This window comes from Panthera pardus, unplaced genomic scaffold, assembly GCF_024362965.1.
Source record: "Panthera pardus isolate Hobbes unplaced genomic scaffold, ASM2436296v1 HiC_scaffold_18, whole genome shotgun sequence".
Classification (NCBI taxonomy): Eukaryota; Metazoa; Chordata; class Mammalia; order Carnivora; family Felidae; genus Panthera; species Panthera pardus.
The window spans coordinates 6,525,553-6,540,093 of record NW_026526743.1 but is presented as its reverse complement, the minus strand read 5'-3'; the positions used below and the strand labels follow the sequence as shown (position 1 = coordinate 6,540,093).

Sequence of the window (14,541 nt, the reverse complement as noted above, 5' to 3'; positions counted from 1 at the left end):
TAGGGGGGACTGAGGGGGGGGAGCTGTTTCTATTTTATTTATTGATTAATTTATTATTTTATTTATTGATCAATCTCTCTGCGGGGCGGGGTGGGGGAGGGACGGGGGCTGGTTGGGGTGGCTTAGCAGATCCGGACGGAGAGGGCCATCTGTCCCTGTGTTCCCCAACTCCTCCTTCCCGGGCCCCCCCTTCCCCGGTTCTCCCCTTCCCTCAACAACCTTCTGTACGGATTTGCTCTCCGGAAGGAATTCTGGTTTCGCGTGACCCTGCCTGCGTCCGTGTCTCTGATTCCGCCGGCGGCAAAAAAAAAAAAAAAAAAAAAAAAAAAAATTAATAATAATAATAATAAATAGCCTTGAGCAGGGATGGCTGGCTGGCCTTGGCCTCTCACTTCCCGGGTGGCCGCGATCGATCGCGGCACCGGGGTCAGACCACGCCGAGCGGACTGCCGTTCACAGGGGGATCTGCAGGGAGAGCGGGGAGGCGGGTGGGGAGCTGAGGCTGGGGCCCGGCCGGAGAGTCAGGGTGCAGCCGTCCAGGCCGGAGAAGTCCACAGCAAACAGGCCAAAGAGCGTGAACAGCAGCATGGCCACGGCCCACTCGCAGGCGGCGGAGGCCGAGCGCAGCAGCCAGGAGTGGAGGAAGACCACTTCACGCTGGGGTCAAGGGCCACGCCGAGCAGAGAGGACCCCGCACCCTCCCGCGACAGACTCGGTGAATGCCCGCCGACCTCTGTGCCTATCTCGGGCTGTGGCCCGTAGGTTCCTCCCGCTCCTGTCGCATTTCCGACATTGCAGAACAAAGTTTCTCTTATCCTTGGCCTTTGCTGACGTCATTGAGGCTCCACCCTCACCATCTCCCCACCTGCCCAGACAGACAAGCAGCTCCCAGTTGCTCCTCCCTTCAAATAGGCAGCGTTTGCTAAAGATCCCCCCAACCCCGGGTGCCAGCGTCAGGTTACGTTGGCGACTTTCTTCCCCAACCACCCACAGCCCTAGGGCCCCTCCCAGTCACCTCCTGAAATATCTTCTTCCTCTTCCTGGTGTCCCCACCCGGTGACAGCCCTGCCACCCACTCACATGCCTAGCGGACCCTGGAGAATCACCCTCGCCCCTGCCCCTCCCCTCCCCCTCCTCATGGACAGCTGGTCACCCCAAGGCTTGTGCTGTTGGTCTTGCCCACCTCTGTCCTGGGCTGTCCTGTCCTGTCTCCAGCTTCTTAGTCCCCTGCTCCTAAAAACCTTTTTTTCTTCTTCCCTCCCTCCCTCCCTCCCTTCTTCCCTTCTTTCCTTCCAAGTAAACTCTATACCCAGTGTGGGGCTCGAACTCACAACCCTAAGAGCAAGAGGCACATGCTCCACTGACTGAGCCAGCCAGGCGCCCCCTGAAAACCTTCTTCTGCCAGCCCAAGCACACTCCTAGCTCAGCCTAGCAGAGAGGCATCTCACTTTCTGGGACACCCCCTCACCCAACTCCCTGCAACAACTTTCTTGCTTCTCACATAAGCTAGCACTCTCTCACTGCCCCTAGATCGGTTTAGACATTATTCCGTTCACTGAAGGATTTTTAGACCCTGAACAAGGCTGACGTCACCCCTGACCCCATGAATCTTAGAGCAAAGGAGAGGTGGGAGCACCCGAACACAGGGTGGTTACCCCCAGAACTGACCTTGTTTCTCCCCTGCTCATCAGCTCCCCATGGCTCCCTATTGCCCCTGGGCAGAAACCCAAGCCTTTCAAGCCTCACAGTAGCACTGGAGATCCTCATCTCCACCCCGCCAGCAGCCTCATCCGTGAGCTGGTCTCTCTCCACCCTCTACACGCACCTGCAGTGTTGCCCAAAGTAGCTCCTTCTGCAAGACCAGTTCAGAATCTGTCAGTCCTCGGACCTATCCTTGCAGACACCCAGCCCTTATCACACCTCGCTGGCCATCTTTATGGTCCATCTCCCAGCCCCACAGAAAAAGGACCCTGCAGCCAAACTGATTAGCAGCCCAATTGTCCCTAAGTCAGACCACACAGGATGTCAGCTGGTTTCCCTCCAGCCTCTTCCAATGAACGAACGAACGTCAGCAGTCTTCTGGCCTCCATTCCACCCTCCCCAAGGAGATCAGTCCCTAAGGGTGAATTTGCAGCCTCCCCTCTCTCAGAGCAGTTTGCCTATCAATAACCACTGTTACTATGATCAAAACAAGTCCATCTTAATATATGGGGACTGAAGTGCCCAGAGTCACCTGAGTCACCCAGAGGCAGCTGTGCTGGCGGAAGGCATCTGGGCTCAGGTGACTCAGCACGGGGCTGGGTAGAGTCTTCACCGGGTGCCAGGTATGTTGGTAAATGGTTAACAACCGGCCACGATTTACAGCATTGGCCAATTTCTGTGTGGTAAATACTCCCACCAAGGCCAGTTGGAGCTGCTAATGTGACATCACCGGATGTGGAGCTGGGAAGAGACCCGGGCTGCTCTTGAGAGCCTGCTGGAGCTCTGCCATTGAACTTCATCACCGGTCTTGGCCAAGACACTCCCCCTCTCTGAACCTCAGTTTTCAGTCTTAGCCAACATGATGCACGGCACAGGGCAGGCTCCCCAAACAGATCCCTGCTCACTCCGTGCTGTTAGCGCGGAGCCTGCTTCGGACCCTGTTACCCCCTCCTCCCTCCCCCTCCCCTGCTTGTGCTCTGTCTCCCTTTCTCTCTCTCAAAAATAAACAAACATTAAAAAAAAAAAAAAAAAAAAAAAAAAACTCCTGAGGAGACGGAGGCCCAGACAGGACAGGGCACTGTGCACCACACGTCGCACACCCAGCCCAATGGACAAACCCCCAGCCCTGCCACCGACCCCAGTAAGGATACTGGTCACCATGAGGATGGTACAGAGGCTGCAGAGGCCCAGGCGGAGTGGCCCGATCCAGGGAGGCCCAGGCTGGGGCAGGCTCTTCATCCACCAGAAGAGTAAATGCTGCATCCAGAAGTACAGGTTGCCCACGAAGAAGGCAAAGAAGGCCCCTGTCAGGTGCGTGGGCAGCTGGTTCTTTTGCTGGGAGAAAAGGGACAAGAGGGGAGAGGAAGCTACATACGTGGGGGGAGGGGTCCTCCATCCACCCAGTAGACTGTGTTGGAAAACTGCCACACCCAGGCACCTGGGCGGCTCCGTCGGCTAAGCATCCAACTTTGGTTCAGGTCATGATCTCACAGTTCACGAGTTCGAGCCCCGAGTCTGGCTCTGTGCTGACAGCTTAGAGCCTGGAGCCTGCTTTGGATTCTGTGTCTCCCTCTCTCTGCTCCTCCCCTGCTCATGCTCTGTCTCTCTCTCTCTCTCTGTCTCTCAAATATAAATAAACATTAAAGAAAAGGATAAAAGAAAGAGTGTTGGCCATTGTCAGCTAGAGGAGGACAGGCACTTAAATTTGTTGCCCACTGCTGTGGCTTTGGTCCCTAAAACAGTGCCTGACACATCGCAGACACTCAGTAAATATTAGTGAAGTATATCTTTCATTTTTAACCAGGGTCAGGGAACCTAATATGGCCACTCGGGGGGTAAGAATTTGCTTCTGGAGGATGAAAAATTCTCAACTATTACAATGGTTTGTGGCTTGCAGATATATGGTATGTTATTTAATATATTCTAAATACTAAAGGCTTAATAAGAGAAAGCATTAGCCAAGGGGAAATGTCTTTAAAAGGTCCCTTAGGCGAGGTGCGCCTGGGTGGCTCAGTCAGTTAAATGTCTGACTTCAGCTCAGGTCATGTGCTCCTGGTTCATGAGTTCAAGCCCCACGTCTGACTTCAGGCTCCGGCCATGATCTCATGGTTCGTGAGTTCAAGCCCCAGGTCAGGCTCTGCACTGACAGTGAGGAAGCCTGCTTGGGATTCTGTCTCTCCCTCTCTCTGCCCCTCCCCACTTGCTGTCACCCTCCCTCAAAATAAATAAGCTTTAAAAAAGACTTCTTAGGAGAGCAATATAGTATTTGTAAAAAGTTAAAGTTGAGGAACCCAGGAATAAATGAATGAGTGAATGAATGCTATGCAGAGGTGATTGGGAATTTTTATTAAGAAGCCCAAGGAGGCAACCTCTTATCTGAACACCCTGTGGTTTCTTTAGGTTGGAGAGGTTTGGAATCCAAGACAAAACTAAAATTAGGGGCACCTGGGTGGCTCAGTCGGTTAAGGGTCCGACTTCAGCTCAGGTCACGATCTCGTGGTCCGTGAGTTCGAGCCCCACGTCGGGCTCTGGGCTGATGGCTCAGAGCCTGGAGCCTGCTTCCGATTCTGTGTCTCCCTCTCTCTCTGCCCCTCCCCCGTTCATGCTCTGTCTCTCTCTGTCTCAAAAATAAATAAACATTAAAAAAATTTAAAAAAAAAAACAGTAAAATTAAATAACAATGTAAAATAAATCAATAGGCTTTCTCCAACCCATTGTCCATTTATTTGTTCTACAATTATCTGCTGAACTTCACAGTGAAGAATGCGGGTTCTAGAGTCTGAATCTGGGTTCATTTCTTTTCTTTTCTTTAATGTTTTTATTTTTGAGAGAGAGAGAGAGAGAGAGAGAGAAAGAGAGAACGAGTGGGGGAGGGGCAGAGAAAGAGAGAGACACAAAAACAGAAGCAGGCTCCAGGCTCTGAGCTGTCAGCACAGAGCCCCAGGGCAGGAGCTCCAACTTGTGAACCGGGAGATCATGACCTGAGCTGAAGTCAGAGGCTTAACCAACGGAGCCACCCAGGCGCCCCTGGGTTCATTTCCGACCTCCAGGGACCAGCTGATTAAAACAACAACAACAACAAAAACCAACTCTGTCGGATTTGACCAAAAAAAGGTGTACGTAGGGCTCTTGTGGAGATGGATGAAGACACACACAATAAAAGCCTAGCGCCCCGCACCGAGCCAACACTCCAACTCTGTGGCAACCCTAAGAATGAGTGGCTCCGAGTAATTATATCATTAAAAGGGGACAGGGGCAGGGGATGGCAATCAATTACCCCAGCCTTCTAGAGTTCAGTGAAATAACGAAGCCAAGAGCCTCCCACGCGGAGCTCTATTCTGAGAGCCGAGGAGCTCACCCCTCCCTCCACCCCGACCCGATGGCCACAAGAGAAATACAAGTCCCAGAAGGCCATGCGCGGACGAGCCCCCGCAACGAGAAGCCAGCGGCCCCGGGGGATGCTGGGAGCTGTAGTCCCAGACTTGGACTGTCGGAACCTCCTGCCGGGCTCACCTGGAAATTGCCCACCACGGAGGTGCCCAGGGCACACAGGAGTCCCGTCCACAGGATCAGCAGGTTAAGCCACTTTCCGACCCCCAAGTCCCGGAGCTGGTGGTAACGGATAATGCAGATCCAGGCAGCTGGGAGGAGAGGGAAGTGGGCGGGAGCCCCGGACCCGGACTCCTAGGGCAGGGGGTGCGGAGAGACCGGCTATCTAGGGGTGGGGGGGGCCTAACCCCCATATCTGGGGGAGCGCGTGTGGGCTTGGACTACTGGGTTGAAGCTGGGGCTGGGGGGGGGGGGGGGGGGGGAGCCTTGGCTGGGAGGAGCTCGCCCGAACAGAAAGGGCTAGAATATTTACCCATAGCAGCTCCCATGTTGAGCAGCTGGCTGAAGATGCAGCTCTGAGGGGGGTAAGATCCACAGAGGCTGGGGAAAATGAAGGATCATCCTGGGGCTCCTGGGACGCGGGCCCCCTCCTCTTCTCCCGCGGAGCCCCCCACCCCTACCCCGCCAGCGCCATAAGTACCTGATATAGGGGAAACCCTCGGTGAGGTTCACAGCCCTGTTGGCCACTGCAAGGGCAAAACTGAAGTACAGGGACACATCAAGGTGGTTTTAACGACACCTTTTCTTTCTGTTACCCACAGAAACAGGGACTTCTAGCTCCCTCCCCTCGGACCCAGGAGTCCAGACCCCAGCGCCCTCCTCCCTCACACCCCTGGGATCCTGCTCCCAGCCCCTCCTCCCTCAGACCCAGGAGTCCAGACCCCCAGGACCTCCTCCCTCAGACCCAGGAGTCCAGGCCCCCAGGCCCCCCTCCCTAAGACCCAGGGGTCCTGCCCCCAGGACCTCCTCCCTCAGACCCAGGAGTCCAGATGCCCCCCCCTCCTCCCTCAGACCAGGAGTCCAGCCCCCTCCTCCCTCAGACCCAGGAGTCCAGCCCCCCAGCCCCCTCCTCCCACAGACCCAGGGGTCATCCTGCCTCTAACACTCACACAGTCCAGACTCCAGTGATAGCCCAGACGGCCAGGAAAGCAGGCAGCAGAGACAGGTAGCCCCACATGCCGGGCTCTGCAGGGCAAGTAGAGAGCCACGAACCTCTCTCTTTCTCTCTCTTTCTCTTTCTCCGGTGAGGAACCTGCCCTAAGGGTCCAGATGCATCAGAAGGTGGCCTCCTGGCTCTGAGGCCCCCATTGGCTCCCAGGCGGAAACAGTCGGCGAGGGTCCGGGCTGCCGAGGCCAGCTCTCAGCCTGAGGCGTTTTCCCTCTTTTAACAACTGTCTTTCCATCCGGACCTCCCAGTTTTTCCAGGCTGGCCTCCCCCAGCCCAGCTTCCCAACCTCTCCCAGCCAGCCCTCCACCGGCCTGGCCTCATGGCTTCCCCCGAACGCTCACCTGTCCTGAACCCGCTCCCTCTGGCACTCCCGAGTCCTGGGCCTGGGGGCTGTGGGAGAGGTTGAAAAGGGAGCAGGGGATGGGCGTGGAGCTGGGTGGTGCTGTGGCAGAGCCAAAGTCCAGCCCCGGAGGCAGCAGGACAGTGTCAGGTCAGGAGTCTGACGGTCTCACCACCACTTTCTCCGGGACCTCACCCCCAAACTGCCACTTCCCCACGCAGAACCTAGCAGGCACCACCTTAGTTAGCTTCGAGAGGCCCCCAGCTTCCTTCCTCCAGCTTTCAGCAGTTCACCGTCCAAGAGCCCAGCCCTCGTCCTTCCCAGGACCCACAATCTGAGCCTGCAGCGCTCCCCACCCTTCCTCCCTCAAAGACCCGGTCGTGCAGGCCCCCAGTCCCTTCTAGAATACACGCACTTGTAGGGGCACTCGGGCGGCTCAGTCGGTTAAGAGTCGGACTTCGGCTCAGGTCATGAGCTCACAGTTTGTGAGTTCGAGCCCCACATCGGGCTCTGTGCCCACAGCTCAGAGGCCACTTCAGGTCCTCTGTCTGTCTCTTTCTCTCTCTCTCCCTCTGCCCCTCCCCTGCCCGTGTTCTCTCTCAAAAAATAAACATTAAAAAAAAAAAATTTAGAACACATGCACTTGTTTCTAGCCTCTGGGGTCCCACCTTTAGGTCTTACCTCCTCTGGGACTTCAGAATCCAGGCCCACGGGTCAGACTCTGTGCTGGGAGTAGTTTCTGTCCTTATGCTGCTGGATGTAGGGCCTTGCTGACCCGGCCTCCTCGCCCTCACTTGCCTTCCCCTCTCCCTTCCTCTGGACAGCTGCTGGAATTCCCCGGTGGGCAGGCTCAGGGTGGGTGGGAAGGGAGACCTTGGTGTTGACATCTCATCCGATGAGCCTTCCCCGAAAGCAATTGCTTCCTCTGCCCAGACCATTCTGTTGTGTCTCCCACATGGCAACCCTCAGATTTCTGGTTTCCTTCCTTCTTGGTGATCAGACCTTTGGGCCCGGCCTCCTCCTGCTTCCTGTGAACCCAGGAATCTAGGTCTCCAGGCCCTCCTCCCTTAGACCCAGGAGTCCAGACCCCCACCCTCCTCCCTCAGACCAGGAGTCTAGACTCTCAGCCCCTCCTCCCTCAGACCCAGGAATCCAGAACCCCAGCCCCTCCTCCCTCAGACCCAGGAGTCCTGGCCCCCAGCCCCTGCCCCAGACCCAGGGGTCCAGGCCCTTAGCCCCCTCCTTCCTCAGACCCAGAAGTCATGGTCCTCTAAGACCTCCTCCCTCAGACCCAGGAGTGCATGCCCCAGCCCCTCCTCCCTCAGACCCAGGAGTCCAGACCCCTCAGCCCCTCCTCCCTCAGACCCAGGAGTCCAGGCCCCCAGCCCCTCCTCCCTCAGACCCAGGAGTCCAGACCCCCGGCCCCTCCTCCCTCAGACCCAGAATCCTGAACCCCAGCCCCCTCCTCCCTCAGACCCTGGAGTCCAGACCCCCAGCCCCTCCTCCCTCAGACCCAGGAGTCCTGCCCCCAGCCCCTCCTCCCTCAGACCCTGGAGTCCAGACCCCCAGCCCCTCCTCCCTCAGACCCAGGAATCAGGCCCCCAGCCCCTCCTCCCTCAGACCCTGGAGTCCTGGCCCCCATACCCTTCCTCCCTCAGACCCTGGAGTCCAGACCCCCAGCCCCTCCTCCCTCAGACCCAGGAATCAGGCCCCCAGCCCCTCCTCCCTCAGACCCAGGAGTCCAGACCCCCGGCCCCTCCTCCCTCAGACCCAGAAATCCAGACCCCCGGCCACTCCTCCCTCAGACCCAGGAGTCCAGACCCCGGGCCCCTCCTCCCTCAGACCAGGAGTCTAGACTCTCAGCCTCCTCCTTCCTCAGACCAGGAGTCCAGGCCCCCAGGCCCCTCCTCCCTCAGACCCGGGAGTCCAGACCCCCCAGCCCCTCCTCCCTCAGACCCGGGAGTCCAGGCCCCCAGGCCCCTCCTCCCTCAGACCCTGGAGTCCTGGCCCCCATACCCTTCCTCCCTCAGACCCTGGAGTCCAAACCCCCAGCCCCTCCTCCCTCAGACCCAGGAATCAGGCCCCCAGCCCCTCCTCCCTCAGACCCAGGAGTCCAGACCCCCGGCCCCTCCTCCCTCAGACCCAGAAATCCAGACCCCCGGCCACTCCTCCCTCAGACCCAGGAGTCCAGACCCCGGGCCCCTCCTCCCTCAGACCAGGAGTCTAGACTCTCAGCCTCCTCCTTCCTCAGACCAGGAGTCCAGGCCCCCAGGCCCCTCCTCCCTCAGACCCAGGAGTCCAGACCCCCCAGCCCCTCCTCCCTCAGACCAGGAGTCTAGACTCTCAGCCTCCTCCTTCCTCAGACCAGGAGTCCAGGCCCCCAGGCCCCTCCTCCCTCAGACCCAGGAGTCCAGACCCCCCAGGCCCCTCCTCCCTCAGACCCAGGAGTCCAGACCCCCCAGCCCCTCCTCCCTCAGACCCAGGAGTCCAGGCCCCCAGGCCCCTCCTCCCTCAGACCCAGGAATCAGGCCCCCAGCCCCTCCTCCCTCAGACCCAGGAGTCCAGGCCCCCAGCCCCTCCTCCCTCAGACCCAGGAATCTAGGCCCCCAGCCCTTTATCCCTCAGACCCAGGAGTCCTGCCCCCAGCCCCTCCTCCCTCAGACCCTGGAGTCCTGGCCCCCATACCCTTCCTCCCTCAGACCCAGGAGTCCAGGCCCCCAGCCCCTCCTCCCTCAGACCCAGGAGTCCAGACCCCCGGCCCCTCCTCCCTCAGACCCTGGAATCCAGACCCCGGGCCCCTCCTCCCTCAGACCAGGAGTCTAGACTCTCAGCCTCCTCCTTCCTCAGACCAGGAGTCCAGGCCCCCAGGCCCCTCCTCCCTCAGACCCAGGAGTCCAGACCCCCCAGCCCCTCCTCCCTCAGACCCTGGAATCCAGAACCCCGGCCCCTCCTCCCTCAGACCCAGGAGTCCTGCCCCCAGCCCCTCCTCCCTCAGACCTAGGATCAGGCCCCCAGCCCCTCCTCCCTCAGACCTAGGATCAGGCCCCCAGGCCTTCCTCCCTCAGACCTAGGAGTCCTGCCCCCAGCCCCTCCTCCCTCAGACCCAGGAGTCCAGGCCTCCAGCCCCCTCCTCCCTCAGACCCAGGAGCCCAGGCCCCAGCCCCTCCTCCCTTAGACCCAGGACTCCAGATCCCCGACCCCTCCTCCCTCAGACCCAGAAGTTCCAGCTCTCTTCTCCCTCAGCACCCCACCTCTTTTTGTTCAATTTGAGGCAAAATTCACAAAACATAAAATTAACCATCTTACAGTGAACCATTCAGTCGCGTTTGGTACATTCCCAAGGTTGTGCAACCCCCACTTCTATCTAGTTCCAGAACTTTTTCACCACCCCGGAAGAAAACTCTCCACGCATCAAGCGTAGGCCCTCGCCATCACCTCCTGTCCTCAGCCCCTGGCCACAACCAAATGGCTTTCTGTCCCTATGGATTTGTCAATTCTGGACATTTCCTATGTTTTTTGAGTTTTGTCCACGTTGTAGCACACGTCAACGCCGCATCCCTTTCTGTGGCCAAATAGTATTCCACTGACCCTGCGTCTTTGTGGACTTAAGAGTCTGAGACCCACCTTTTCTTGCTGGTACTGTTGTGTTTCCAGGACCCCAGCCGCTGGAACTTCAGGCTGTCGGCTTCCTCCAGAGCACAGATGAGACAGACAGAACATTCCTTGAGGCCAGAAGCCATCAACCCATGGAGAGTGCACCCCTGGCCACAGTGGCTTTTCCGGCTGGAGGGCAGGCACACTGGGACCCGAAAAGGAGGATACAGGTACGATAATGAAGGTAACACAGGGTACGGTGGCCCCTGGAGGAGGGGGTGCTGACTAGAAGTGGTGTCCAGAGTGTTCTGGCTGTGAAGGAAGGTCAGGAGATTCTCACAAGCTATACGTAGAAGGAGGCTGTGTGCAAGTTTTCAAGCTTCAGGAAGGCTTTCTCAGTAGAGTCCAGGTGGCCCCTGAGACCTAGCCCATGAGGGTCGAGTGCCTTTGTCTGCTGGGTTGTACAGTGTAGACCCACTAGGAGACATGAGCCAGGCCCCAAAGTTCTCCATTGCCATAAAGGGCCTGGACATTATCCTGAGGGTAATGGGGAGCCATGGAAGGTTCTTGAGCAGAGCAGATGGAGGAACGGACACTGTGCAGACAGGAAGGAGGTGTAATAATAAAAACCATTGACACACCTGAGTGCCAGGCACTGCCCCGTGACCCTGAGGGGGGAAAAATCTGGAATAATTCCAAGCTTCGCACTTCCAAGAGACAGCCCGGAGCGTTCAACTCGGCCAGACTTGAGTTCGAATCCCATCTCTGCCCCCTTAAGAGCTGACTGCCTGTATGAGCTTCCAACGTCTGCTGTCACAAAGCGCCACAAATTTAGGGGCTCAGGACAACACAAATTTGGTAGCTCACAGGTCTGGAGGTCAGAAGACATCAGTGCAGCTGGTTCCTCTGGAGGCTCCAGGGGAGAGTCCATTTTCCTGCCTTTTCCAGCCTCCATAGGCAGCCACACCCCTTGGCTTGTGGCCCCTTTCTCCATCTACAGAGCGCCTCGTTCCAACATCTGCTCTGTCATCACGTCCCCTTCTCCGACTCTGACGACCCCATGACTGCATTGGGCTCATCCACATCATCCAGGATAATCTCACCTCAAAGCCCTTCACCGAATCACGTGCGCAAAGTCCTTTTTGCGTGTAAGGTACCGTAGTCAGGTGTCCTGGAGATTAAGATGTAGACATGTTAAGGGCGCCTGGGTGGCTCAGTCGGTTGAGCGTCCGACTTCGGCTCAGGTCATGATCTCGCGGTCCGTGAGTTCGAGCCCCGCGTCGGGCTCTGTGCTGAGGGCTCAGAGCCTGGAGCCTGCTTATGATTCTGTGTCTGCCTCTCTCTGCCCCTCCCCTGCTCATGTTCTTTCTCTGTGTCTCAAAAATAAATAAAAATTTAAAGATGTAGACATTTTAGGGATCATTATTCTGTCTCCCACAGTGAGGAAGCTTTGGTTTCTTCAATCTGTAAAATAGAGGCCATAATATTGCTCTGGAGACAGACTTCCTGGTGGTAGTAAGAAAACCACAGCCCCAAGGGGCGCCTGGGTGGCTCAGTCGGTCAGGCGTCCGACTTCGGCTCAGGTCATGATCTCACGGTTCTTGGGTTCGAGCCCTGCGTCGGGCCGTGGGCTGACAGCGCAGAGCCTGGTTCCGATTCTGTGTCTCCCTCTCTTTCTGCCCCTTCCCCGCTCATGCTCGCTCTCTCTCTCTCTTAAAAATAAATAAACATTAAAACATCAAACAAACAAACAAAAACACAGGCCCAAAATGGAGTCACTTATGTAAAGGGCCGAAGTCAACAAACCAAGGCTCAATACCCAACCCAGGTGCAGGCTTAGCCTCCCTGCCCCCCCCCCCCCACCCCAGGTGGTAACATTTAACTAGTCAACCTGGAATTTCCTGGTTAGCCCTAGGAAATTTACTGATAGACTCTTTGATCCCCCTTAGGAGGACAACCTTGCCTAAAATGATGCATTCTTTGCTAATAATTTTTGTTTCCACTCCCTAGCTACCTTTAAAAACCTTTCTGTGGGGCGCCTGGGTGGCTCAGTCGGTTAAGCAGCTGACTTCGGCTCTGGTCACGATCTTGTGGTCCGTGAGTTCGAGCCCCGCGTCGGGCTCTGTGCTGACAGCTCGGAGCCTGGAGCCTGTTTCAGATTCTGTGTCTCCCTCTCTCTGACCCTCCCCCATTCATGCTCTGTCTCTCTCTGTCTCAAAAATAAATAAACGTTAAAAAAAAAAATTAAAAAAAAACAAAAAACCTTTCCTTTCCCGGAGCCGGAGCTCCCCTCTACTTGCTGGATGGGACGCTGCCCCATTCATCAGTCACCTGATAAAGCCAACCAGGTCTTTAAAACGTATTAGGTTAAATGTTTGTTTACCACTGAGTTTGTATCCCCGCCTCTGCTTCTTGCTGTCGACGTGACCTGGGCAAATGGCCTGTCTCTCCGCACCTTGGCCTCCTCATCTGTGAAATGGGGTGCCGACTTCAGAGTCCTGGGGGGCTGGATCTGCATGTCAGTCCGCTTAAGGTGCTCAGAACAGCATCTGACAGGTTTGTGTTTCTAAGAGGCAGCTGAGGTCAGCATTGCCTTTATCTGAGAGTTTGTGTGCGGATCAGAGAGGAAAAAAGAGGCGTGGTCAGCCTTTGCTCTGGTTACTGCTGGGTGGGGGGCTGCTTCTCCTGGGGGTGTAGCATAGCTGCCCATGGCAGGAGGGGGATCAGAGTTCCTGGGGGGGGGGCAGTTGGTGGTTGCTGGTTTTGTGTGTGTGTGTGTGTGTGTGTGTGTGTGTGTGTGTGTTTGCCATTGAGCAAATATTGATCGAGGACCCACTGTGTGCCAGCCGCTTTTCCGGACACTAGAGAGACTGCAGTGCACAAGCAGAGAAAAACTGGAGGCATGAAACTAACAAGGTCCCACCCTGCCCCAGGCCCCAAGTGCCTCTCCTGCTGGTCCCCTCCTCTGGGGGGAGTGGTGGCTGTTCCAACCACTGACTCAGTATCTTCCTCCTGAATCCTTTGTTCACTCTCTCATTTACTCAGTGAACATTCCCCTGAAGTCCCTGGGCTCTCAGGAATGAATCCAATCCAGCCCCTGCCCTCAAGGGGCTCCCTGTGTGCAGGTGACGTGCGCCCTAGTGGACGCTTTGCTGAAGGAGCACAGGGGAGGGAGGACCGAATGCTACCTGGTGTCCACTCTGCTGGTAACTCTCTGTCCCCACTCCATGCCCCAGCCCTGCCTGTGCCTGATTCCCACTCGTCTCTCCAAGATGCTAACCTCCAGGTGACCCAAGGCAACACTTTTCCCCACTCTGGGCCCCAGTACCCACCTCTCTGCACCTCTCTGGACTGGCACAGAAGCCGGGCTTACTGGTGTCCCCATGGTGGCTGTGTGACATCTTCAGGACGTCTGCTGAGTGGACAGGAGTGGGGCACCTCAAGCCCGGTGGGCTACGTTCAACTTGCAAATAGGCCCCTCCCACTGTCCACTTGCAGGCTGAGGGTCCTGGACTATTCTGGATCCTCCCGGAAACGAGTGCTAGCCAGGCTTGGCTGAGGGGAAAAGGCTGCACGTGGCCTTCCTCTGGGTGAGAATGACATTGCACTTTCGAGTTTAGGAAACTGCTTCTAGTTGGTGCTGAGGATTGTTTTTTCCTAGACCGGGGAAGCTGCCAGAGCAAGAGACCTCATCTGTCAAAGCAAGGATCATAATGGTGCCCTGGTCACATGCTTGTGAGGGTTCAGGAGTGAGTCTGTGAGAGTCCCCTTCTGCCACAGGGCTGTCTACAATTAGGCGTTAATGTTGTCGGGTCCTCCAAATTGCGTTCAGTATTTCTTTTTTATTTTTTATTTTTTTTTAATGTTTATTTATTTTTGAGAGAGACAGAGAACAGAGCGTGAGCAGGGGAGGGGCGGAGAGAGAGGGAGACACAGAATCGGAAGCAGGCTCCAGGCTCCGAGCTGTCAGCACAGAGCCCGACATGGGGCTCGAACTCACAAACGATGAGATCATGACCTGAGCCGAGGTCGGACGCTTAACCGACCGAGCCACCCAGGCGCCCCACGTTCAGGATTTCTGAGAAGTTGGACTGCTTCACAGTTCACTGCTTCACATTCATAGATGCCTGGAGCTCAGAACATCTTGCTGTGTGATGGGTCCTTCGAGAAGCAAGTGTTGTGATGGTGCTGGCAATACAAGGGATTTATTGGGGACAATGCCAGCAAAAGATAAAGGGGGCAGGGAACAGAGCTGGGAAGTTGGTAGGCCCCCTGTGGAAGATGAGGGGGAAGGAAGGTGAGGGTAGAAAGAGCTTCAGGCCGTTCAGCTCTGAGAAATCTCAGCCAG

General features: G+C 56.7%; 2 protein-coding genes across 9 annotated transcripts in view; one reads left to right on the top strand and one right to left on the bottom strand.

Annotated features, from left to right (window-relative positions):
• Positions 1-45: 45 nt before the first annotated feature.
• TMEM150B (transmembrane protein 150B) lies at positions 46-7,676 on the bottom strand. Of its 7 annotated transcripts, XR_008423312.1 has the most exons (9): positions 7,281-7,673; positions 6,601-6,649; positions 6,201-6,343; positions 5,732-5,791; positions 5,564-5,606; positions 5,215-5,385; positions 2,853-3,036; positions 393-650; positions 46-285 (listed from the first exon to the last, which is right to left on the bottom strand). XR_008423312.1 is itself a non-coding variant. In XM_053905757.1 (8 exons), the coding sequence occupies exons 1-8, from the start codon at positions 7,535-7,537 to the stop codon at positions 454-456; spliced, it is 1,077 nt and encodes a 358-aa protein (XP_053761732.1). In that variant the 5' UTR covers positions 7,538-7,676; the 3' UTR covers positions 46-453. The 7 variants fall into 7 exon arrangements, 6 of the variants coding, with proteins under 6 accessions (XP_053761732.1, XP_019293405.2, XP_019293407.2 ...); XM_053905757.1 differs by having other exon boundaries at positions 46-650; positions 5,215-5,342; positions 5,564-5,631; ... (1 more) ...; positions 6,201-6,348; positions 7,281-7,676; XM_019437860.2 differs by having other exon boundaries at positions 46-650; positions 5,732-5,777; positions 6,201-6,348; positions 7,281-7,676.
• The window catches only part of KMT5C (lysine methyltransferase 5C), a 28,312-nt gene continuing 18,932 nt past the window's right edge, over positions 5,162-14,541 (top strand). For both annotated transcript variants that reach the window (XR_008423311.1, XM_053905752.1), the window contains exons 1-2: positions 5,162-5,277; positions 10,254-10,423. Coding sequence is in view for 1 of the 2 variants with exons in the window: in XM_053905752.1 (XP_053761727.1) it covers positions 10,346-10,423 (78 nt within the window). In the remaining variant the exon portion in view is untranslated. The remainder of the gene's footprint in view (positions 5,278-10,253; positions 10,424-14,541) is intronic.

Excerpts from the sequence above, each read along its gene's own strand:
- TMEM150B (XM_019437858.2), bottom strand. The coding sequence starts at position 7,537 with ATGGTCTGGGCAGAGGAAGCAATTGCTTTCGGGGAAGGCTCATCGGAT. Across the intron at positions 5,792-6,200 it reads ATCACTGGAGTCTGGACTGT|TTTTGCCCTTGCAGTGGCCA; the intron begins GTGAGTGTTAGA and ends CCTGTACTTCAG. Across the intron at positions 651-2,852 it reads TACCATCCTCATGGTGACCA|TGGTCTTCCTCCACTCCTGG; the intron begins GTATCCTTACTG and ends CCCAGCGTGAAG.